Source organism: Pollachius pollachius, assembly GCF_949987615.1.
Source record: "Pollachius pollachius genome assembly, contig: scaffold_72, whole genome shotgun sequence".
Taxonomy (NCBI): Eukaryota; Metazoa; Chordata; class Actinopteri; order Gadiformes; family Gadidae; genus Pollachius; species Pollachius pollachius.
In genome coordinates, this window is record NW_027641200.1 from 112,501 (window position 1) to 138,153 (window position 25,653).

At 49.2% G+C, this 25,653-nt stretch overlaps 1 protein-coding gene across 1 annotated transcript in view; it reads right to left on the minus strand.

The window, feature by feature from the left end:
* The window catches only part of LOC307091716 (serine/threonine-protein kinase OSR1-like), a gene marked incomplete at its 5' end in the record, with an annotated part of 44,157 nt that extends 18,855 nt beyond the window's left edge, over positions 1 to 25,302 (minus strand). The window contains 8 exons of the mRNA XM_079759363.1: positions 1,922 to 1,987; positions 4,390 to 4,438; positions 4,642 to 4,775; positions 5,108 to 5,209; positions 6,387 to 6,496; positions 8,348 to 8,403; positions 24,498 to 24,639; positions 25,254 to 25,302. Coding sequence (XP_079615489.1) covers positions 1,922 to 1,987; positions 4,390 to 4,438; positions 4,642 to 4,775; positions 5,108 to 5,209; positions 6,387 to 6,496; positions 8,348 to 8,403; positions 24,498 to 24,639; positions 25,254 to 25,302 — 708 coding nt within the window. The remainder of the gene's footprint in view (positions 1 to 1,921; positions 1,988 to 4,389; positions 4,439 to 4,641; positions 4,776 to 5,107; positions 5,210 to 6,386; positions 6,497 to 8,347; positions 8,404 to 24,497; positions 24,640 to 25,253) is intronic.
* Positions 25,303 to 25,653: the final 351 nt, after the last annotated feature.

Genomic DNA, 25,653 nt, shown 5'->3' on the forward strand with positions numbered 1-25,653 from the left:
GTAACCTTACTGACTGGCTCTTACCTTTGTTCTGATGTAGGTCTTCTTTAATGTAACCTTACTGACTGGCTGTTACCTTTGTTCTGATGTAGGTCTTCTTTAATGTAACCTTACTGACTGGCTCTTACCTTTGTTCTGATGTAGGTTTTCTTTAATGCAACCTTACTGACTGGCTGTTACCTTTGTTCTGATGTAGGTCTTCTGTAATGTAACCTTACTGACTGGCTGTTACCTTTGTTCTGATGTAGGTTTTCTTTAATGTAACCTTACTGACTGGCTGTTACCTTTGTGATGTAGGTCTTCTTTAATGTTACCTAACTGACTGGCTGTTACCTTTGTGATGTAGGTCTTCTTTAATGTAACCTTACTGACTGGCTGTTACCTTTGTTCTGATGTAGGTCTTCTTTAATGTAACCTTACTGACTGGCTCTTACCTTTGTTCTGATGTAGGTCTTCTTTAATGTAACCTTACTGACTGGCTCTTACCTTTGTTCTGATGTAGGTCTTCTTTAATGTAACCTTACTGACTGGCTGTTACCTTTGTTCTGATGTAGGTCTTCTTTAATGTAACCTTACTGACTGGCTGTTACCTTTGTTCTGATGTAGGTCTTCTTTAATGTAACCTTACTGACTGGCTGTTACCTTTGTGATTTAGGTCTTCTTTAATGTAACCTTACTGACTGGCTATTACCTTTGTTCTGATGTAGGTCTTCTTTAATGTAACCTTACTGACTGGCTGTTACCTTTGTTTTGATGTAGGTCTTCTTTAATGTAACCTTACTGACTGGCTGTTACCTTTGTTCTGATGAAGGTCTTCTTTAATGTAACCTTACTGACTGGCTGTTACCTTTGTTCTGATGTAGGTCTTCTTTAATGTAACCTTACTGACTGGCTGTTACCTTTGTTCTGATGTAGGTCTTCTTTAATGTAACCTTACTGACTGGCTGTTACCTTTGTTCTGATGTAGGTCTTCTTTAATGTAACCTTACTGACTGGCTGTTACCTTTGTTCTGATGTAGGTCTTCTTTAATGTAACCTTACTGACTGGCTGTTACCTTTGTTCTGATGTAGGTCTTCCTTAATGTAACCTTACTGACTGGCTGTTACCTTTGTGATGTAGGTCTTCTTTAATGCAACCTTACTGACTGGCTGTTACCTTTGTTCTGATGTAGGTCTTCTTTAATGTAACCTTACTGACTGGCTCTTACCTTTGTTCTGATGTAGGTCTTCTTTAATGCAACCTTACTGACTGGCTGTTACCTTTGTGATGTAGGTCTTCTTTAATGTAACCTTACTGACTGGCTGTTACCTTTGTTCTGATGTAGGTCTTCTTTAATGTAACCTTACTGACTGGCTCTTACCTTTGTGATGTAGGTCTTCTTTAATGTAACCTTACTGACTGGCTGTTACCTTTGTTCTGATGTAGGTCTTCTTTAATGTAACCTTACTGACTGGCTGTTACCTTTGTTCTGATGTAGGTCTTCTTTAATGTAACCTTACTGACTGGCTGTTACCTTTGTTCTGATGTAGGTCTTCCTTAATGTAACCTTACTGACTGGCTGTTACCTTTGTGATGTAGGTCTTCTTTAATGCAACCTTACTGACTGGCTGTTACCTTTGTTCTGATGTAGGTCTTCTTTAATGTAACCTTACTGACTGGCTCTTACCTTTGTTCTGATGTAGGTCTTCTTTAATGCAACCTTACTGACTGGCTGTTACCTTTGTGATGTAGGTCTTCTTTAATGTAACCTTACTGACTGGCTGTTACCTTTGTTCTGATGTAGGTCTTCTTTAATGTAACCTTACTGACTGGCTCTTACCTTTGTGATGTAGGTCTTCTTTAATGTAACCTTACTGACTGGCTGTTACCTTTGTTCTGATGTAGGTCTTCTTTAATGTAACCTTACTGACTGGCTCTTACCTTTTTCGACCGCTCTGTTATTGTTGGCGCTCTTTGAAGTAACCTCTCCTGCAAGTATTCGTTGTTCTGCCATAAAACGAGGAGAATGGATTAATTTGACATGTTATGGGACACAGCTGGATCAATAGGGAAACAATAATCTCTGTTGCAACTCCAAATCATGGAATATATAAATATGCAATTCCCCCAAAAAAAGGATTGGGGAGAGGGAACTTGGAATGTCCTCAATTCAGTGGTGGTAGCTGAGAGCAGCCTCATCATCTTGGGAAACATCTCAGTGAAATGCTGACAAATGCTGCCCTCTGATGGGCATTGTGAGTACTGCGGCCATGTCACGTAAGGTATTTTACTAAAACCAAAGAGGGTGGACTGGGCTGTGAATGTGATAAAGCTGAGACAGCACTATTGTTGTTCCCCAAACTACAAATAGATCAAGCTCTGGCCGATCAGCCACAGACTGCAGCGGCAACTTTAGCCGTGGATAAAGTAAACAAGATTGATTATAAAGCAAAATGGAATATTCTGACTGACACCACGACAAGCAGAAAAGCAACTCAGAATTGGGTTGGAATGTCACAAATATGAGGAGCACCTATCTGGTTTGTCGAAGAGAAACTATTTCATCATAAAAGTTATGATGTGATCTATGATGATAAATCATGAGTGGTCTGTGCCATCACAAGATGGTAATTTGACTCAGGATGGTAAATGTGTATGTTTGTAAGTTAGGGTCAAGGTAGATCTAAGATTGTGTGATTATCTTTATAATTTTATTCTGATTATAATGTAGAATATCAGTTTAATAATAATGTTAAGATGACATTATTTGTCATCATTAAGCTTAATTAAAAGATATATATATATATACAGTGGGGCAAAAAAGTATTTAGTCAGCCACCAATTGTGCAAGTTCTCCCACTTAAAAAGACGAGAGAGGCCTGTAATTTTCATCATAGGTAAACCTCAGCTATGAGAGACAAAATGAAAAAAAAAATCCAGAAAATCACAACTTCTGATTTTTTAAGAATTTATTTGCAAATTATGGTGGAAAATAAGTATTTGGTCACCTACAAACCAGCAAGATTTCTGGCTGTCACAGACCTGTAACTTCTTCTTTAAGAGGCTCCTCTGTCTTCCACTTGTTACCTGTATTAATGGCACCTGTTTGAACTCCTTATCAGTATAAAAGACACCTGTCCACAACCTCAAACAGTCACACTCCAAACTCCACTATGGCCAAGACCAAAGAGCTGTCAAAGGACACCAGAAACACAATTGTAGACCTGCACCAGGCTGGGAAGTCTGAATCTGCAATAGGTAAGCAGCTTGGTGTGAAGAAATCAACTGCTGGAGCAATTATTAGGAAATGGAATACATACAAGACCACTGATAATCTCCCTCGATCTGGGGCTCCACGCAAGATCTCACCCTGTGGGGTCAAAATGATCACAAGAACGGTGAACAAAAATCCCAGAACCACATGGGGGGATCTAGTGAATGACCTCCAGAGAGCTGGGACCAAAGTAACAAAGGCTACCATCACTAACACACTACGCCGCCAGGGACTCAAATCCTGCAGTGCCAGACGTGTCCCCCTGCTAAAGCCAGTGCATGTCCGGGCCCGATTGAAGTTTGCTAGAGAGCAGTTGGATGATCCAGAACAGGATTGGGAGAATGTCATATGGTCAGATGAAACCAAAATAGAACTTTTTGGTAAAAACTCAACTCGTCGTGTTTGGAGAAGAAAGAATGCTGAGTTGGATCCAAAGAACACCATACCTACAGTGAAGCATGGGGGTGGAAACATCATGCTTTGGGGCTGTTTTTCTGACAAGGGACCAGGACGTCTGATCCGTGTGACGGAAAGAATGAATGGGGCCATGTATATTGAGATTTTGAGTGAAAACCTCCTTCCATCAGCAAGGGCACTGAAGATGAAACATGGCTGGGTCTTTCAGCATGACAATGACCCCAAACACACCGCCCGGGCAACGAAGGAGTGGCTTCGTAAGAAGCATTTCAAGGTCCTGGAGTGGCCTAGCCAGTCTCCAGATCTCAACCCCATAGAAAATCTTTGGAGGGAGTTAAAAGTCTGTGTTGCCCAGCGAAGGCCCAAAATTATTGACCAAATACTTATTTTCCACCATAATTTGCAAATAAATTCTTTAAAAATCAGACATTGTGATTTTCTAGATTTTTTTTTTTCATTTTGTCTCTCATAGCTGAGGTTTACCTATGATGAAAATTACAGGCCTCTCTCATCTGTTTAAGTGGGAGAACTTGCACAATTGGTGGCTGACTAAATACTTTTTTGCCCCACTGTATATATATAATGATATCATTACCCTGATCTGACCTTGTTGAGTGAAGAAAATTCATGTTTATGGGATGTGCTGCTGGAGCCTCAACACCGGTACGGACTATTCATCACGCAGAGACTGACTCAGGATGAGGGGAGTCACACCTACCTTTGCTTTCTGGAAGAACTTGTTCTTCAGCAGCTCTGCGGATGTAGGCCTGGAGAAGAAAGGGGAACCAGGCCAGTAAACACCTTCAGCCAATAAAAGGGCCGCAAAACGGGACCTCAGCCACTGGCTTCTGGAGTGCATTTGGCCACGTCAGCAGCATCATATGTCTGACCTTTTCTAGAGTAAGTGAATACTGGGTATTTTCTCTGAGGGGTTCTCCATGTGCTATGTGACTGGGCTCATGTTTTAGACCTTTTCTCTGGCTCCTTCTGAAGACATAGGGAGATCATCTTCCTGAAGGATTTTCCGTATTTCTTCACCATCTCCTTGTCGGCGATGCCAGTCTCCAGACCGGGGGGGTCGTTCTGCAGGGTCAACATCAGCACCTGCACACACACACACACACACACACACACACACACACACACACACACACACACACGAGTGAATACATAAATAAACATTAAAATCCATCAGTGTTCAAGATACACATAGGTAGTGGGGGGGGGGAGACGGCATCACGCCGTTGCACATAGCACTAGGCGGTGTGGCCATTTAAACATACAATACGGGTATATGACCTTATGATCTTATACCGTGTAATGGTGTCTAATGGTGCGTAGGATGGGATGTGAGCGGGCGTGTCATTGTGAGTATGATGTTTGTAACGGTGTGTAATGTGTGTAATGGTGTGTAAGATGGTGCAGTCCTGCCTCACCTTCATGGGCGGGTACTTGTGATAGGGCGCGGCGCCGGTTGCGAGCTCGATGGCTGTGATGCCGAAGCTCCAGATGTCTGCCTTAAAGTCGTAACCCCTGACCTGCAGAGGAGAAGATGAAGCTCCAGAAACTACTCCGGATTCACTCTCAGACTTCACTGTAAGACACACGGCCACTTGAGAGGACATTCTGCATTTTATTACTCTCTCTTACTTTCTATTTGACCTTTTTTATCTATCTATCTATCTATCTATCTATCTATCTATCTATTATAAATATTGAATATTTTTTCTTTATGGTGGGGGTTTTAGTTGGATGGACATTCCTTCTTTATTCATTGGTTGATATACCGTATTTCCCGCACTATAACGCGCACCGGATTATAAGGCGCACCTTCAATGAATGACCTATTTTAGAACTTTTTTCATAAATAGGGCGCACCGGATTATAAGGCGCATAGCATAGAAGATACTGCAGTCAAACGTTTGACTGGGGATGCGTTATGCATCCACTAGATGGAGCTGTGCTAATTGTATAGCTCGTCACGCGCAACACAACTGTGAGGACGAGTTGCTGCATTTAGCAGATATAAAACTGGACCCTTTTGGACAAAAAAGTAAAACACAATTACGCAGTTCCAAACCTTAGATTTTTTAAATATCTTGCAAACGTGAATGATACAAAGTAGAGCATCGCACCCTCGAATCTTGTAGTGTGGCCAGTCTTCCGCCCGATTTCCTGGCTCTGTGATCGTATAGTGTGACCTTCCTAATAGTGGAGGAATATCTGTCGTGTGGTCTGAACCAGCCATAAAGGGAATGTCAACAAAACAGTCAGACAAAGTCAAACTTTATTAAGCGTTCGGACAACTTTGTTCATTTGTAAACACGAATTGATCCATATATAAGGCGCTCCGGATTATAAGGCGCACTGTCATTTTTTGAGAAAATTACCGGCTTTTAAGTGCGCCTTATAGTGCGGAAAATACGGTATTCATATTTGATTGATGTATTCTGTGTGTACTAGGTGTAGTGAGTCAGGGTCATTTCATTGTCCCACCTTGTTATACTGCACGTGCGATAGTGAAACTTGAGCTGGTGGAAACTTCGACCAGCTCATCTGTGAGTACTGACCAAGTATCACAGAGCTCATGGCACATCACAGTCCTTTAGGAGCCCCTCACACTCCAAAAGGGTCCCAGCTGCAACTGGTACCATCTGTCATGGGCTGCATGGATAATGTTTATGAATATCCCGTTGCCATGGTGACGGCGCTCACCTGCTCCATGACCTCGGGGGCCATCCAGCACGGCGTTCCCACGAAAGTCTTGCGCACCTTATTCCTGGTGATGTCCCCGCCGGTCGCCAGGAAGGCACTGACGCCGAAGTCTAGGGAGGAGCAGAGGCCACGCCCATCAGGATACAAGCACAAGAGACACAGAGGCCACGCCCATCAGGATACAAACACAAGAGACACAGAGGCCACGCCCATCAGGATACAAGCACAAGAGACACAGAGGCCACGCCCATCAGGATACAAGCACAAGAGACACAGAGGCCACGCCCATCAGGATACAAACACAAGAGACACAGAGGCCACGCCCATCAGGATACAAGCACAAGAGACACAGAGGCCACGCCCATCAGGATACAAACACAAGGAGACACAGAGGCCACGCCCATCAGGATACAAGCACAAGAGACACAGAGGCCACGCCCATCAGGATACAAACACAAGACACAGAGGCCACGCCCATCAGGATACAAGCACAAGAGACACAGAGGCCACGCCCATCAGGATACAAACACAAGAGACACAGAGGCCACGCCCATCAGGATACAAGCACAAGAGACACAGAGGCCACGCCCATCAGGATACAAGCACAAGAGACACAGAGGCCACGCCCATCAGGATACAAGCACAAGAGACACAGAGGCCACGCCCATCAGGATACAAGCACAAGAGACACAGAGGCCACGCCCATCAGGATACAAGCACAAGGAGACACAGAGGCCACGCCCATCAGGATACAAGCACAAGGAGACACAGAGGCCACGCCCACCAGGATACAAACACAAGAGACACATTGTTGTGGACGGACCAGGGTTTAGTGACTCTGCTTCAGGGGGCTGGGGGTTGGACCAGGGTTTAGTGACTCTGCTTCAGGGGGCTGGGGGTTGGACCAGGGTTTAGTGACTCTGCTTCAGGGGGCTGGGGGTTGGACCAGGGTTTAGTGACTCTGCTTCAGGGGGCTGGGGGTTGGACCAGGGTTTAGTGACTCTGCTTCAGGGGGCTGGGGGTTGGACCAGGGTTTAGTGACTCTGCTTCAGGGGGCTGGGGGTTGGACCAGGGTTTAGTGACTCTGCTTCAGGGGGCTGGGGGTTGGACCAGGGTTTAGTGACTCTGCTTCAGGGGGCTGGGGGTTGGACCAGGGTTTAGTGACTCTGCTTCAGGGGGCTGGGGGTTGGACCAGGGTTTAGTGACTCTGCTTCAGGGGGCTGGGGGTTGGACCAGGGTTTAGTGACTCTGCTTCAGGGGGCTGGGGGTTGGACCAGGGTTTAGTGACTCTGCTTCAGGGGGCTGGGGGTTGGACCAGGGTTTAGTGACTCTGCTTCAGGGGGCTGGGGGTTGGACCAGGGTTTAGTGACTCTGCTTCAGGGGGCTGGGGGTTGGACCAGGGTTTAGTGACTCTGCTTCAGGGGGCTGGGGGTTGGACCAGGGTTTAGTGACTCTGCTTCAGGGGGCTGGGGGTTGGACCAGGGTTTAGTGACTCTGCTTCAGGGGGCTGGGGGTTGGACCAGGGTTTAGTGACTCTGCTTCAGGGGGCTGGGGGTTGGACCAGGGTTTAGTGACTCTGCTTCAGGGGGCTGGGGGTTGGACCAGGGTTTAGTGACTCTGCTTCAGGGGGCTGGGGGTTGGACCAGGGTTTAGTGACTCTGCTTCAGGGGGCTGGGGGTTGGACCAGGGTTTAGTGACTCTGCTTCAGGGGGCCGGGACTTGTTCCCACTGGGGTTTGGTGAGTTATCTTCGCTCTTTTGAGAGTTCAAGGGTCTGGGGGAGCGATGGACTTATGTGGGCCTGCAGACCACTGGAAACTCAATAATGGTAAATAATGTGAATGAAGTTTAAATATCCTTCCAAACCATAATGGGTTAGGGTCACGGCCCGCTGGGTAAAGATAGCTCACCGTCGGTCAGAGAATCAACTGCATGGTGTTGAATGGCTTCCTGAATACATACCTGCGATCTGCACGGAGCCATCTTCTCCCAGCAGAATGTTGCCCGCCTTCAAGTCCCTTTGGAAAGAAGATTAAAGGGAGGATTGGACTGCATGTGCACCTTATCGTTGGCAAACATTACGTTACCTCTGTTCTTCCAAGACCTGTAGCGTTTGATCAGCATCGGGTGAACTGCAAACGTTTGAGAAGGGTTATTCCTTTACATCTAGAGGAAACTCATTTGGCCATAAATAAAGACAACAACAGGGATGTGTGCTCACAACAACCTTGTGTCCCTCGCACCATCACATCTCAACATTCAAACAGCTTCTAAAATGTGTTCCTCTCAATCATAGTCTTTATTCTGCTGACACTGTCTCACTGTTTAGCACAGACGTTGGCCGCCCCTGGCATCAAACCTGCGGCCCATTGTATACACTACAGTAACTCCAGCACAGCACCAACACTGCGCACCGCAGTGAAGCAAGTCATCGCTGTACTTGTTGCCCATATGTTAGGTTGACATTTAAGGCTTGACCTTTCACACTCACACCCATCACACAGGTGTGTTCACACACAACAAAAGGACCCTCATTTAGGTGCAGTGGACTCTGCCTGAGTGACGTTAATTTCGACCTTTAAAGGGGACATATTATGAAAACATCACTTTTCCTGGGATTTGGGCTGTTGTTTTGGATCTCTGGTTCTCCCAGACGCATACAAACTTTGAAATAAATCCGTTCATGATTGAGATATGAGTATGAGTGAGATATGCATTTCTGAAAGTCCCCGCCTACAGTTACCAAACGAGGGAGTCAGTTTCGGCGCCCCCTCCTACGTAGGAAGGGGGCACATTTGAATATTACCTCCCACTTCCCCTCCCCCCTCCAATCAGAGCATAGCTACGATTTTGTGGACAAGCGGACGAGTGCTGGGCGGAGATGTTCGTGCATTTCTTTCTCCTCCATGTCGCGGTTCAATCTGGACTTCAGAGTCAAAGCTGAAGTTCCTTACCCCCAATTATTCTCAACCATGACAGAGAAAACCCCCACTACGAGTCTTTACTTATTGTGGAAGTACCAAAGACGTCAGACGCAGTCTTTATGATTCATAATATCATTGGAGGCGCACATAGCTTTTGGCTGTGATATTAGATATTATATTATATAGATACCTATATATATATATTATTATATGTATGGTTATATCTGTGGTTCACCCTGACAGCTAATTTGTACGCAATGGGCAGCAGCTCATTTGCAATAAAGCTACAGACACCAGAAACAGCACATTCTAAAGGGACTGAAATAGAGTGGAATAGCTGTAGGCAAGATTTTTTTTTTCCTAAAAGCTATTTCCAGCAAATGGCTTTAAAAACATGTTTTCTGGGACTCATTTACTATGTTTACTTGTTGGGAAAACACCATAATATGTCTCCTTTAAAACGGGCAGCAGCATCAAAGATTTAACACCGGTGGCCGTTTCCCTCAGCGGGTTGGTCAATGTTCACTCCGCTCCCGACGGCTGCTGCTTCATTTCCTCTCATCTAAACTTTTTTAGTGTCCAGAGCGCTCTCCACTTCAACTCCTCCTCACTGCTTTGACCCCCCTGGTGGCCGTAAGAGGGCTCCTGTCTGCACACACACACAAAAATGTACACGCATGCAATTGCACACGCCCACACACCCACATACGCCTCCTGAAAGGCAGACAGAGGGACGATGCTCTTACATACACCGCCGGCGCCTCAACACCCAGACATAGATGTCATGGCAACAGACTTGGCGCCAAATAGATAAAGCATGACTAAGGGGTCGCACAAAATGCGAGGAAAGCGCAAAAAAAAAATCAGTGTCACATTTCAGAAGGAAGTCACTTCTCACGGCGCCATCGTGGACCCAATGTCTAGACTGGGGTGGACTGGGGAAACCCCTTAATGATTCATAGTCCAATGTAGACCTGTAGGCCTTAGATTAAAACCCCTTAATGTTTAATAGTCTAGTGCTGACCTGTAGGCCTCCTACAGTAAACCCCTTAATATTCCATAGTCCAGGCTTCCTAAAGTAAAACACCTTTACCCCTGCCTGGTCATAGCTAAAAATATAATTTGTAATTCCCTTTGGATAAAAGGGACTGCTAAAATGATCAATGAATTAAATTACCAATTTGCCAATAATATTCATTTTTTTTATTATATCATATTAATATTATTGTTATTAGATTGACCATTTTTCCAAAGATTTTGCACTGAAACGTTCACCTCCTTCTTGTAAACAGGAGGTGGCACTAGAGTTGAAAGCCCTGTCAAATGCAGCTGGATTAGAAAGTCTTCTGGACCACTCCTATGAACACATGGGTCTGAGAGACAATGACAACAGAGTCCCTTTGAGAGTGTGGTATACGACGAGAGAGAAGACACTTCAGAGCTTCAGGTAAATAAGCCTGTCAATCCAACACCAGCCCAAGACATCATCTGGTCCACACAACACCAGAGACATCATATGGTCCACACAACACCAGAGACATCTTCTGGTCCACACAACACCAGAGACGTCATCTGGTCTACACAACACCAGAGACATCATCTGGTCCACACAACACCAGAGACATCATCTGGTCCACACAACACCAGAGACGTCATCTGGTCCACACAACACCAGAGACATCATCTGGTCCACACAACACCAGAGACATCATCTGGTCCACACAACACCAGACACATCATCTGGTCCACACAACACCAGAGACATCATCTGGTCCACACAATACCAGAGACGTCATCTGGTCCACACAACACCAGACACATCATCTGGTCCACACAACACCAGAGACATCATCTGGTCCACAGAAAACCAGACACATCATCTGGTCCACACAATACCAGACACATCATTTGGTCCACACAATACCAGACACATCATCTGGTCCACACAACACCAGACACATCATTTGGTCCACACAATACCAGACACATCATCTGGTCCACACAACACCAGTCCAGAGACATCATCTGGTCCATGCAGATACACACACAACCATTGTCACTTATAAAGTAGACATTCATACATAGATACAAACAAAGACAAATGTGTACACAGAAACACACCCTGACAAATATCACACAAAGAAACACACACACAGTAATCTCTAAGGATATATCCAAGGAATATTGACTGACTTGTCAGTTCAACTTTCTGCCTCTAACGCAAGGCCAAACATCCTCTCTTCAGGAGAACACACAGTGGACCTCTTACACAGGCCACATGGCCTCTCTTCAGGAGAACACACAGTGGACCTCTTACACAGGCCACATGGCCTCTCTTCAGGAGAACACACAGTGGACCTCTTACACAGGCCACATGGCCTCTCTTCAGGAGAACACACAGTGGACCTCTTACACAGGCCACATGGCCTCTCTTCAGGAGAACACACAGTGGACCTCTTACACAGGCCACATGGCCTCTCTTCAGGAGAACACACAGTGGACCTCTTACACAGGCCACATGGCCTCTCTTCAGGAGAACACACAGTGGACCTCTTACACAGGCCACATGGCCTCTCTTCAGGAGAACACACAGTGGACCTCTTACACAGGCCACATGGCCTCTCTTCAGGAGAACACACAGTGGACCTCTTACACAGGCCACATGGCCTCTCTTCAGGAGAACACACAGTGGACCTCTTACACAGGCCACATGGCCTCTCTTCAGGAGAACACACAGTGGACCTCTTACACAGGCCACATGGCCTCTCTTCAGGAGAACACACAGTGGACCTCTTACACAGGCCACATGGCCTCTCTTCAGGAGAACACACAGTGGACCTCTTACACAGGCCACATGGCCTCTCTTCAGGAGAACACACAGTGGACCTCTTACACAGGCCACATGGCCTCTCTTCAGGAGAACACACAGTGGACCTCTTACACAGGCCACATGGCCTCTCTTCAGGAGAACACACAGTGGACCTCTTACACAGGCCACATGGCCTCTCTTCAGGAGAACACACAGTGGACCTCTTACACAGGCCACATGGCCTCTCTTCAGGAGAACACACAGTGGACCTCTTACACAGGCCACATGGCCTCTCTTCAGGAGAACACACAGTGGACCTCTTACACAGGCCACATGGCCTCTCTTCAGGAGAACACACAGTGGACCTCTTACACAGGCCACATGGCCTCTCTTCAGGAGAACACACAGTGGACCTCTTACACAGGCCACATGGCCTCTCTTCAGGAGAACACACAGTGGACCTCTTACACAGGCCACATGGCCTCTCTTCAGGAGAACACACAGTGGACCTCTTACACAGGCCACATGGCCTCTCTTCAGGAGAACACACAGTGGACCTCTTACACAGGCCACATGGCCTCTCTTCAGGAGAACACACAGTGGACCTCTTACACAGGCCACATGGCCTCTCTTCAGGAGAACACACAGTGGACCTCTTACACAGGCCACATGGCCTCTCTTCAGGAGAACACACAGTGGACCTCTTACACAGGCCACATGGCCTCTCTTCAGGAGAACACACAGTGGACCTCTTACACAGGCCACATGGCCTCTCTTCAGGAGAACACACAGTGGACCTCTTACACAGGCCACATGGCCTCTCTTCAGGAGAACACACAGTGGACCTCTTACACAGGCCACATGGCCTCTCTTCAGGAGAACACACAGTGGACCTCTTACACAGGCCACATGGCCTCTCTTCAGGAGAACACACAGTGGACCTCTTACACAGGCCACATGGCCTCTCTTCAGGAGAACACACAGTGGACCTCTTACACAGGCCACATGGCCTCTCTTCAGGAGAACACACAGTGGACCTCTTACACAGGCCACATGGCCTCTCTTCAGGAGAACACACAGTGGACCTCTTACACAGGCCACATGGCCTCTCTTCAGGAGAACACACAGTGGACCTCTTACACAGGCCACATGGCCTCTCTTCAGGAGAACACACAGTGGACCTCTTACACAGGCCACATGGCCTCTCTTCAGGAGAACACACAGTGGACCTCTTACACAGGCCACATGGCCTCTCTTCAGGAGAACACACAGTGGACCTCTTACACAGGCCACATGGCCTCTCTTCAGGAGAACACACAGTGGACCTCTTACACAGGCCACATGGCCTCTCTTCAGGAGAACACACAGTGGACCTCTTACACAGGCCACATGGCCTCTCTTCAGGAGAACACACAGTGGACCTCTTACACAGGCCACATGGCCTCTCTTCAGGAGAACACACAGTGGACCTCTTACACAGGCCACATGGCCTCTCTTCAGGAGAACACACAGTGGACCTCTTACACAGGCCACATGGCCTCTCTTCAGGAGAACACACAGTGGACCTCTTACACAGGCCACATGGCCTCTCTTCAGGAGAACACACAGTGGACCTCTTACACAGGCCACATGGCCTCTCTTCAGGAGAACACACAGTGGACCTCTTACACAGGCCACATGGCCTCTCTTCAGGAGAACACACAGTGGACCTCTTACACAGGCCACATGGCCTCTCTTCAGGAGAACACACAGTGGACCTCTTACACAGGCCACATGGCCTCTCTTCAGGAGAACACACAGTGGACCTCTTACACAGGCCACATGGCCTCTCTTCAGGAGAACACACAGTGGACCTCTTACACAGGCCACATGGCCTCTCTTCAGGAGAACACACAGTGGACCTCTTACACAGGCCACATGGCCTCTCTTCAGGAGAACACACAGTGGACCTCTTACACAGGCCACATGGCCTCTCTTCAGGAGAACACACAGTGGACCTCTTACACAGGCCACATGGCCTCTCTTCAGGAGAACACACAGTGGACCTCTTACACAGGCCACATGGCCTCTCTTCAGGAGAACACACAGTGGACCTCTTACACAGGCCACATGGCCTCTCTTCAGGAGAACACACAGTGGACCTCTTACACAGGCCACATGGCCTCTCTTCAGGAGAACACACAGTGGACCTCTTACACAGGCCACATGGCCTCTCTTCAGGAGAACACACAGTGGACCTCTTACACAGGCCACATGGCCTCTCTTCAGGAGAACACACAGTGGACCTCTTACACAGGCCACATGGCCTCTCTTCAGGAGAACACCACATAGTAAGCATCTAACATGAGGCCACATAGCCTCACATAGCTTCCTCTTCAGGAGAACTTCTCCAAACACACAGTGTGCCGAGGACTCAAGTTCACAGGGTCAACCGGGGAGGTCTTTGAGAAAGATAAACCGGATTCAGAACACTCAATGCTCGCGTGTTTGAACGCAACTCTTGTGCCCGGGGGTCTTCAGTAAAAATACCAACGATCAATAGATCTTACAGGGCTTTGGGGTAGGGTGGGGAGGGGTGCGGCCTGCTGCAAGGAATGCAGTGTTTGCATTGGGAGATATGACGATAAGGACTGAAACTTTCTGACGGCTCATACCGCCACCAGAACCAAAACAGCGTACTCAGTACTCAGAGCAGATGGTCGGGGACAAAGCCACTACTGGAAGACCCCGTCACCTTCTGTGTTGTGTTGAATAGGTCCCACTTTCCTTAAATTTTACAGTCATTATGATTGGATTGAATACATTGCCCCTCAACTCTACCAGACAGTCGGGACAAGAAAAAGCACCTGGCTGCAGAGCAGTATTCACTGTGTGCTAATCCTATGGAGAAAAACGCTGCAGAGAAACATGCTAAAACGCTGAAGAGGAACAAGCTAACAGGCTGTAGAGGAACACGCTAAAACGCTGAAGAGGAACAAATTCACAGGCTGTAGAGGAACACGCTAAAACGCTGAAGAGGAACACGCTAACACGCTGTAGAGGAACACGCTAACACGCTGTAGAGGAACACGCTAACACGCTGTAGAGGAACACGCTAACACGCTGTAGAGGAACAAATTCACAAGCTGTAGAGGAACACGCTAACACGTTGTAGAGGAACAGCTAACACGCTGTAGAGGAACAAGCTAACACGCTGTAAAGGAACACGCTGCAGAGGAACACGCTGCAGAGGAACACCTAACACGCTGTAGAGGAACACGCTGCAGAGGAACACGCTGCAGAGGAACACGCTAACACGCTGTAGAGGAACACGCTGCAGAGGAACACGCTGCAGAGGAACACGCTAACACGCTGTAGAGGAACACGCTGCAGAGGAACACGCTGCAGAGCAACACGCTAACACGCTGCAGAGGAACACGCTAACACGCTGTAGAGGAACACGCTGCAGAGGAACACGCTGCAGAGCAACACGCTAACACGCTGCAGAGGAACACGCAAACACGCTGTAGAGGAACACGCTAACACGTTGTAGAGGAACACGCTAACACGCTGTAGAGGAACACGCTAACACGCTGTAGAGGAACACGCTAACACGCTGTAGAGGAACAAATTAGCAAGCTGTAGAGGAACACGCTAACACGCTGTAGAGGAACACGCTAACACGCTGTAGAGGAACACGCTAACACACTGCAGAGGAACACGCTAACAGGCTGTAGAGGAACACGCTGCAGAGGAACATGCTAACACGCTGCAGAGGAACACGCTAACACGCTGTAGAGGAACACGCTAACAAGCTGTAGAGGAACACGCTAACATGCTGTACAGGAACACGCTAACAGGCTGTAGAGGAACACGCTAACACGCTGCAGAGGAACACGCTAACAGGCTGTAGAGGAATACGCTGCAGAGGAACACGCTAACAGGCTGTAGAGGAACATGCTAACACACTGTAGAGGAACACGCTAACACGCTGTAGAGGAACACGCTAACACGCTGTAGAGGAACACGCTAACAGGCTGTAGAGGAACACGCTAACACACTGTAGAGGAACACGCTAACACGCTATAGAGGAACAAATTCACAAGCTGTAGAGGAACACGCTAACACGCTGTATAGGAACAGCTAACACGCTGTAGAGGAACACACTAACACGCTGTAGAGGAACATGCTAACACGCTGTAGAGGAACACGCTAACACGCTGTAGAGGAACACGCTAACACGCTGTAGAGGAACATGCTAACACGCTGTAGAGGAACACGCTAACACGCTGTAGAGGAACACGCTAACACGCTGTAGAGGAACACGCTAACGCGCTGCAGAGGAACACGCTAACAGGCTGTAGAGGAACACGCTGCAGAGGAACATGCTAACACGCTGCAGAGGAACACGCTAACACGCTGTAGAGGAACACGCTAACACGCTGTAGAGGAACAAGCTAACGCGCTGTAGAGGAACACGCTAACACGCTGTAGAGGAACACGCTAACACGCTGTAGAGGAACACGCTAACACGCTGTAGAGGAACATGCTAACAGGCTGTAGAGGAACAAGCTAACACGCTGTAGAGGAACACGCTAACACGCTGTAGAGGAACAAAATTACAAGCTGTAGAGGAACACGCTAACACGCTGCAGAGGAACACGCTAACAGGCTGCAGAGGAACACGCTGCAGAGGAACACGCTAACAGGCCAAACACACAGTGTGTGTTTGGCCAAAACACACACTCTCCAAACACACAGTGTGCCGAGGACTCAAGTTCACAGGGTCAACCGGGGAGGTCTTTGAGAAAGAAAAACCGGATTCAGAACACTCAATGCTCGCGTGTTTGAACGCAACTCTTGTGCCCGGGGGTCTTCAGTAAAAATACCAACGATCAATAGATCTTACAGGGCTTTGGGGTAGGGTGGGGAGGGGTGCGGCCTGCTGCAAGGAATGCAGTGTTTGCATTGGGAGATATGACGATAAGGACTGAAACCTTCTGACGGCTCATACCGCCACCAGAACCCAAACAGCGTACTCACGCCCAGTCAGAGCAGATGGTCGGGGACAAGGCCACTACTGGAAGACCCCGTCACCTTCTGTGTTGAACAATAGGTCCCACTTTCCTTAAATTTTACAGTCATTATGATTGGATTGAATACATTGCCCCTCAACTCGACAGTCGGGACGAAAAAAAGCACCTGGCTGCAGAGCAGTAATCACTGTGTACTAATCCTGTGGAGAAACACGCTGCAGAGAAACATGCTAAAACGCTGAAGAGGAACACGCTAACAGGCTGTAGAGGAACACGCTAACACGCTGTAGAGGAACACGCTAAAACGCTGAAGAGGAACAAATTCACAGGATGTAGAGGAACACACTAAAACGCTGAGGAGGAACACGCTAACACGCTGTAGCGGAACACGCTAACACGCTGTAGAGGAACACGCTAACAGGCTGTAGAGGAACACAGTAACACGCTGTAGAGGAACACGCTAACACGCTGTAGAGGAACAAATTCATAAGCTGTAGAGGAACAGGCTAACACGCTGTAGAGGAACAGCTAACACGCTGTAGAGGAACACGCTAACACGCTGTAGAGGAACACGCTACAGAGGAACACGCTAACACTCTGTAGAGGAACACGCTAACACGCTGTAGAGGAACACGCTAACACGCTGTAGAGGAACACGCTAACACGCTGCAGAGGAACACGCTAACAGGCTGTAGAGGAACACGCTAACACGCTGTAGAGGAACACGCTAACACGCTGTAGAGGAACACGCTAACACGCTGCAGAGGAACACGCTAACAGGCTGTAGAGGAACACGCTGCAGAAGAACATACTAACACGCTGTAGAAGAACACGCTAACAGGCTGTAGAGGAACACGCTAACACGCTGTAGAGGAACACGCTAACACGCTGCAGAGGAACACGCTAACAGGCTGTAGAGGAACACGCTGCAGAGGAACATGCTAACACGCTGCAGAGGAACACGCTAACACGCTGTAGAGGAACATGCTAACACGCTGTAGAGGAACACGCTAACACGCTGTAGAGGAACACGCTAACAGGCTGTAGAGGAACACGCTAACACGCTGCAGAGGAACACGCTAACAGGCTGTAGAGGAACACGCTGCAGAGGAACACGCTAACAGGCTGTAGAGGAACATGATAACACGCTGTAGAGGAACACGCTAACACGCTGTAGAGGAACACGCTAACAGCCTGTAGAGGAACACGCTAACACGCTGTAGAGGAACAAAATTACAAGCTGTAGAGGAACACGCTAACACGCTGTAGAGGAACAGCTAACACGCTGTAGAGGAACACCCTAACACGCTGTAGAGGAACACGCTGCAGAGGAACACGCTAACACGCTGTAGAGGAACACGCTGCAGAGGAACACGCTAACACGCTGTAGAAGAACACGCTAACACGCTGCAGAGGAACACGCTAACACGCTGCAGAGGAACACACTAATACGCTGCGGAGGAACACGCTAACACACTGTAGAGATACACGCTAACAGGCTGTAAAGGAACACGCTAACACGCTGTAGAGGAACACGCTAACACGCTGTAGAGGAACACGCTAACACGCTGCAGAGGAACACGCTGCAGAGGAACACGCTAACAGGTTGCAGAGGAACACGCTGCAGAGGAACACGTTGCAGAGGAACACGCTAACAGGCTGTAGAGGAACACGCTGCAGAGGAACACACTGCAGAGGAACACGCTAACAGGCTGTAGAGGAACACGCTAACACGCTGTAGAGGAACACGCTGCAGAGGAACACGCTGCAGAGGAACATGCTAACACGCTGTAAAGGAACACGCTAAAAGGCTGTAGAGGAACACGCTAACACGCTGTAGAGGAACACGCTGCAGAGGAACACGCTGCAGTGGAACACGCTGCAGAGGAACACGCTGCAGAGGAACACGCTAACAGGCTGCAGAGGAACACGCTAACACGCTGTAGAGGAACAGGCTGCAGAGGAACACGCTGCAGAGGAACACGCTAACAGGCTGCAGAGGAACACGCTAACACCCTGCAGAGGAACACGCTAACAGGCTGCAGAGGAACACGCTAACAGGCTGCAGAGGAACACGCTAACAGGCTGCAGAGGAACACGCTGCAGAGGAACACGCTGCAGAGGAACACGCTAACAGGCTGTAGAGGAACATGCTAACAGGCTGTAGAGGAACATGCTGCAGAGGAACATGCTGCAGAGTAACACGCTAACACACTGCAGAGTAACACGCTAACACACTGCAGAGTAACACGCTAACACACTGCAGAGGAACATGCTAGCATGCTGTATAGGAACATGCTAACACGCTGTAAAGGAACATGCTAACACGCTGTAGGGGAAAGTGCTAACACTGTACGATAAGGCAGAAACACATCGGGCTAGCCCATGACAAGTCAAACTCACTGGCTAGTGTTTTACAAATTTACATACACATCTGGCTAGCGCACACACACACACACACACACACACACACACACATAAATCACCCCCACACCCACCCACCCACAAACATCCCCACACACACACCCCAACCAACAATCACTCCCATCCCCACACACACGTACACAGTTATTTATTGGCAGTAAATTCAGGCCCCGTCCTCACGGAAACGTGTTTTTTTGTGAAAACGCAGAAGTCTTGTGCGCAGACGGATATTGTTTTCGGTGGCCGAAAACGTCCTTTTTTAAAACCAGGCCTCCTGGTGGATAAGATAAAAACGGCCCTATACGTTTTTGTGTTCGGATTCGTGTGAACACCAAATACACAAACGATGACGCCATCGCCCCCCAACCAGCTGGGTAACCTAGAGTTCGGTAGAATTTGTTTTGTTTGATTTGATTTGTATTATTTTTGTAGCTTTAAATACAGCCCCTTGGTGAATGTAATTACTAAATGTACATTCAAAAGTATTGTCTGCTCAATCTAAAAGGTTTTAAATCTGCTTTCTCCGCCCTTCTTCTTATTTTATTAATGGAGAACCAGCGCCACAGAGTGGCCTTGAATATGTACTAAAGCGTTTCCACAGCTAGATGTGTTTTGGCAATGAGTCAGTCTTTAGAGATATTCCTGAAAGGCATAAAAGGAAAACGCAGGGGAAAAGATTGTTCTATTTCATTCCTACTGACCGCCAGAGGCGGTGCTTTAGCACTGGATGTTCCATTTTGCGCATGCGCAGGTCGAGTAATTATACCAACATAGTCACCTGTGATACCTCCCCGACCCGAGAATATCTATATATTCCGGAAGTCACCCGAGGACCTGTTCCTTCTATCTTCTCGCAGTAGCAGACTAGCAGGACACACAAACATTGTTTGTTGTAATATACCATTTTAGCTTGTCGCAAGTAGCCTTGTAACCCAAGGGTTGGTGCCTCGATTCGACTTCGTCAACCAAAGGCTGCGACTTGCAATTTGTTTTCGGCTCCGGTCAGGGGTGAGTTAAGTGTGTAGGCTACGCGTAGCCGTTGGCTAGCGTGGCAGCTAATATCACCTTTCCACCTTTGCTTTTAATTTGCAGTTGGCGGCTAGTTTTTCAGTGTTGGACAACAGGAGAGCTGCTTCTACCCTGCACGATTAAGTGGCAACGATCTCGGCCGCACATGGGTGATAATCAGGGTGGATAATCAGACGGTAGGGTCCCACTACCTAGTCAAGCAGTTTCTGAAGGGAGCCTAGAGGCTTCAACCACCACGACCCCCGAGGGCATCATCATGGGACTTGCAAGTAGCTCTGAGGTCCTTATGTCGACCCCCATTTGAGTCGCCAAGTCAGGCAGACCTGACGCGGCTGTCCATGAGGATGGCATTCCTCCTTTCCATTGCGACTGCAAAATGGGTTAGTGAACTCCATGCCTTGTCAGTGAGCCAGGCGTGTTTGCACTGGCATTCTGATGGGTCAGGAGTGGTGCTCTGGCCGAATCCATCCTTCTTACCCAAACGATTGTCTCCCCATCCTGTAAACCAATCGATCGAGGTGGCTGCTTTCAATCCCCCAGGCTCTCTAGGGGGTGCAGAAAGAGTGTAGGACCCGCTGTGCCCGATGCTTAGGGCATATGTTGAAGCGACAACCAGCTTAAGTAAGACAGATAACCTCTTTGTCTGTTAAGAGGGCTGCAGGAAGGGGGCTGCCCTGTTGAAACAGAGACTCTCCTACTTTATTGTAGACGTGGTCTAGAATGCATATAGAGCACAGGGGCTCCCTGGCCCTTGGCCGTTAAGTGCCACTCTACCAGGAGTATGGCTACATTATGGGGTGCTTTGAAGGGGGTTCCACTTCAGGACATTTGCTCTGCAGCGACATGGTCCTCATCATGTATGTTTGCGTGGTTCAACAGAGTTATTGTCGCTGCTCCTCATCCTGTGACGACGGCTGTCTTGTCGACGGCTTTGAGCCCTTAATCGGTGATTACTCTTCCTGACCTTTTTGGTATAAGTCATCCAGTGCTCAAGCACCGTCTCTGGCAGTCAGTAGGAATGAAATAGAATGATAGTTACGTATGTAACTACGGATCTATGAATTCCGGATGACCGCCAGAGTTGTCTGTCACTCTCAGATTCCGCTAGAAGATCCAGTTGGAACAGATCCTCGGGTGACTTCCGGAATATATAGATATTCTCGGGTCACCCAGGTGTCACAGGTGACTTTGTTGGTATAATTACTCGACCTGCGTGTTCCCGAGATGGAACGTCCAGTGCTAAAGCACCGCCTCTGGTGGTCATCCGGAATTCATAGAACCGTAGTTACATACGTAGCTATCGTTTTCAACCGCGTGGACGGGCCGGAGAGGGATATTTTTACGGATTAGAGGGGTGGTGTGGATGCACGGGGTGGGGGGGGTTCTCATCAGCCTGCCCTAACCCCAGCCTCCAACATGAAATCTTCGTCTGCGAGTGGAAAGCCAATAAACGCTCACACAACACTCAACTTCAAGACTTGGATCCCTGTCTTTGGGTGACGGCCGCTGCCAGAGTGTGAACTGTGGTGTTGATGATGTGCATCAGGCCCGGTCACCTGACCCTGTTAGTATTGATCTGACCGGCAGTGAGGCGCAAGTAGAGGTCTTTAATCCTGCCTGCTCACTGCAGCAGAATCCCTGCTTGTTGACCGTCCTGATGCACTCGTTAACATCCAAAAACGAGCAAGAGGGGGAGAGGGATCAGTAGAAGAAGGGTTGAAGCCTGACCCTGGGAGACATCAGAGAACACTGCAGTATGAACTGCCCGTCCCCCTCCTTTAGCTCCTGATTCACTCCACATGTCCAGAGTACGCTTTATATACGTCAGCACCCCTAGTTGACCGGCTACTCCTAGGGCTCTGGGGCCCCACATCCTGGAGGGAGCCCTAAAATTCGGACACATTTATAGTTTCGGTGGGGAGGGATTTGACTTTGGGAGGGATTTTACCTTTGCAAGGTTTATTGTTCATTACGACAGAATGCTCTGAGCTGTATGGTTTCTAGATCAACCCCCACAGCTTCATTGAGCTTCCCCAATGTTGTGCACACAGAGCAGCACTTATTTCCCCTCCCTCCCAGGTAGCGCTCCGCTAGCAGCAGGCTGCGGGTTCTACCAGCGCCAGGGCGCAGAGAGGTCACCTTCAACGCCGGGTCAGGAGGACAGGAGGTCAGGTGGGCGCCCTCACCAGGCGGGTCAGGAGGTCAGGAGGTCACCCTCACCAGTTGGGTCAGGAGGTCAGGAGGTCATCCTCACCAGGCGGGTCAGGAGGTCACCCTCACCAGGCGGGTCAGGAGGTCAGGAGGTCACCCTCACCAGGCGGGTCAGGAGGTCACCCTCACCAGGCGGGTCAGGAGGTCAGGAGGTCGCCCTCACCAGGCGGGTCAGGAGGTCAGGAGGTCACCCTCACCAGGCGGGTCAGGAGGTCATTCTCACCAGGCGGGTCAGGAGGTCAGGAGGTCACCCTCACCAGGCGGGTCAGGAGGTCATTCTCACCAGGCGGGTCAGGAGGTCAGGAGGTCACCCTCACCAGGCGGGTCAGGAGGTCATTCTCACCAGGCGGGTCAGGAGGTCAGGAGGTCACCCTCACCAGGCGGGTCAGGAGGTCAGGAGGTCACCCTCACCAGGCGGGTCAGGAGGTCATTCTCACCAGGCGGGTCAGGAGGTCACCCCAGAGGAGGAGACACAGTGGGCCTCTTCTCGGGCCCCTGTGAACGCCACGGTGCTGACCTTTGCTGGCTGTGGTGAATGTCTTGTGGTGGGCCCCTGGCCCTCAAGGTGAGTGTTGATACAGACTCATTAGGAAGCACAATACTAGCAGTGTGGGAGGGTCGTGGTGTGTGTGGTGTGTGTCTCTGTGTGTGTGGGCGTGCGCGTGTAAGCATGGCTGTCAAGTTCTGGCCGTTATAGGAAGGCCTCATGATCCATTATTAGGTCATATGCAGACCGATATGTATTATACAATTAATTAATTAAGAGTAGTAGGCTATATTGTGTTTGAAATAACATTAATTATGACTAAAATTATATTGAAGGCTCGGTAGTTTCTGTTCTAATTATAGTGGGGTTTACCCGATGGTAAGACTGAGGTCAAAACACCTACCATCTACACACTCATTCACACTGTGTCAATAAAGAAAGGGCAAAAATAAAGTATGCTTTCATTGTGAAACGGTGGCATGTTGTCTGAGACGCTCCACTCTAGTGGTGAGGGTGAACGTGTGAGGTCGGGCCGTTGGCCCGCAGCGCAGCATCATCCATAGTGAGCCATTAACCAGAGAACCAGAGTCTCCCCACCTGTGGGCTCTCCGTCGCGTGGCGCGGCCCGCACTCCTCCTTTGGTGTGTGAGCTGCTTCACACTGAAGCAGCTAACCCTAACCCAGCTGGACTCACAGCCAGAGGGGATCTGAACCCAGCTGGACTCACAGCCAGAGGGGATCTGAACCCAGCTGGACTCAGAGCCAGAGGGGATCTGAACCCAGCTGGACTCAGAGGGGATCTGAACCCAGCTGGACTCACAGCCAGAGGGGATCTGAACCCAGCTGGACTCAGAGCCAGAGGGGATCTGAACCCAGCTGGACTCAGAGGGGATCTGAACCCAGCTGGACTCAGAGGGGATCTGAACCCAGCTGGACTCAGAGCCAGAGGGGATCTGAACCCAGCTGGACTCAGAGGAGATCTGAACACAGCTGGACTCAGAGCCAGAGGGGATCTGAACCCAGCTGGACTCAGAGCCAGAGGGGATCTGAAACACAGTGACCTCCTCTAAGCACCACTAACTGTGGCCCATTGAGTTCATCCCGAGATGACCTGCCTGTTTCTTTTCATGGCCCTTCTGAGTGGTGGTAGAGTGGTGTGGGACCAGGAGAACTCAGATGGAGCCCCGCCCCAGTGTATCCGGCTGCACGGTACCTGTGGATCTGTCCGTTCTTGTGCACGTACTCCAGTCCTAGCAGCACCTCCTTCAGCATGGTGGCGATGCTGGCCTCGTCCAGGACTCCCGTCTTGTGCTCCCCGCGAGAGATGATGTGTTTGATCACATCCAGCATGGACCCTGCAGGAGCAGAGCACACGGGTCAGGACACACACACACACACAGGTCAGAATAGAGAGAATACAGAGGCCCGTTGGTCAGTAGATCAGTATTGTCCAGCGGGGGACAGATGTGTCCTCTGACACTCTCTGGGGGGACCGGAGAACACAGAGACGTCTGCGGGGGACAGGAAAGCAGAACCGGCCTACTGACCAGCACCTTCTAATGGGTGAGCCGGCACGCCCAAGAGAACTATGCGTTAGCCCCTTGAGCTCAGCATGGCGTGGAGCTACTGTGTTAGCGCCTTGAGCTTAGCATGGCGCAAGGCCAATCCACCAAAACAAACCAAACTTAACAACCACATACATAATAAAAAGATTAGAGGTCAATGTTTCTCTAAACCAGTGGATCTGTTTCCTGCTGAAAGACAAACAGCTTATGACCTCAAACAAGGCGTTCATGTATTCACCCTGTCACTAGAAACAAGGTGGCCTGAGGAAGAGCGGGAGGAGGAGGACGGGGAGGAGGATGAGGAAGAGGAGGACGAGGAAGAGGAGGAGGAAGGAGGATGGGGGGCAGTTGGGTGTAACGTATCCATGAGATAGAGCCCCACGTTCATAAGCTGAATGAGTTACAGGGGTCTGACAGTGGCTCCCAGCTGAACAGGGTAACCTGCTGGATCATGTCTCCCAGCCCCTGGTCCTAGTCCAGGGTCTGGTGGTCCAGGGTCTGGTGGTCCAGGGTCTGGTCGTCCAGGGTCTGGTGGTCCAGGGTCTGGTGGTCCAGGGTCTAGGCGTCAGACACACATTCCCCCGGGTGATAGGCTGTATGCCTGGGCGACAGCTCAATGAAAAGGGGGAAGGGTGTCGGGGAGCTTAACTCTGTGTGTGTGTGTGTGTGTGTGTGTGTGTGTGTGTGTGTGTGTGTGTGTGTGTGTGTGTCCAGAATAGGTCCGCTGCTCTTCATGGGGACCAGAAAGTGCTGAGGTTTCAGAACACAGCCTCCCTCACTCGCACCCTGTCCCAGAAAACAAAC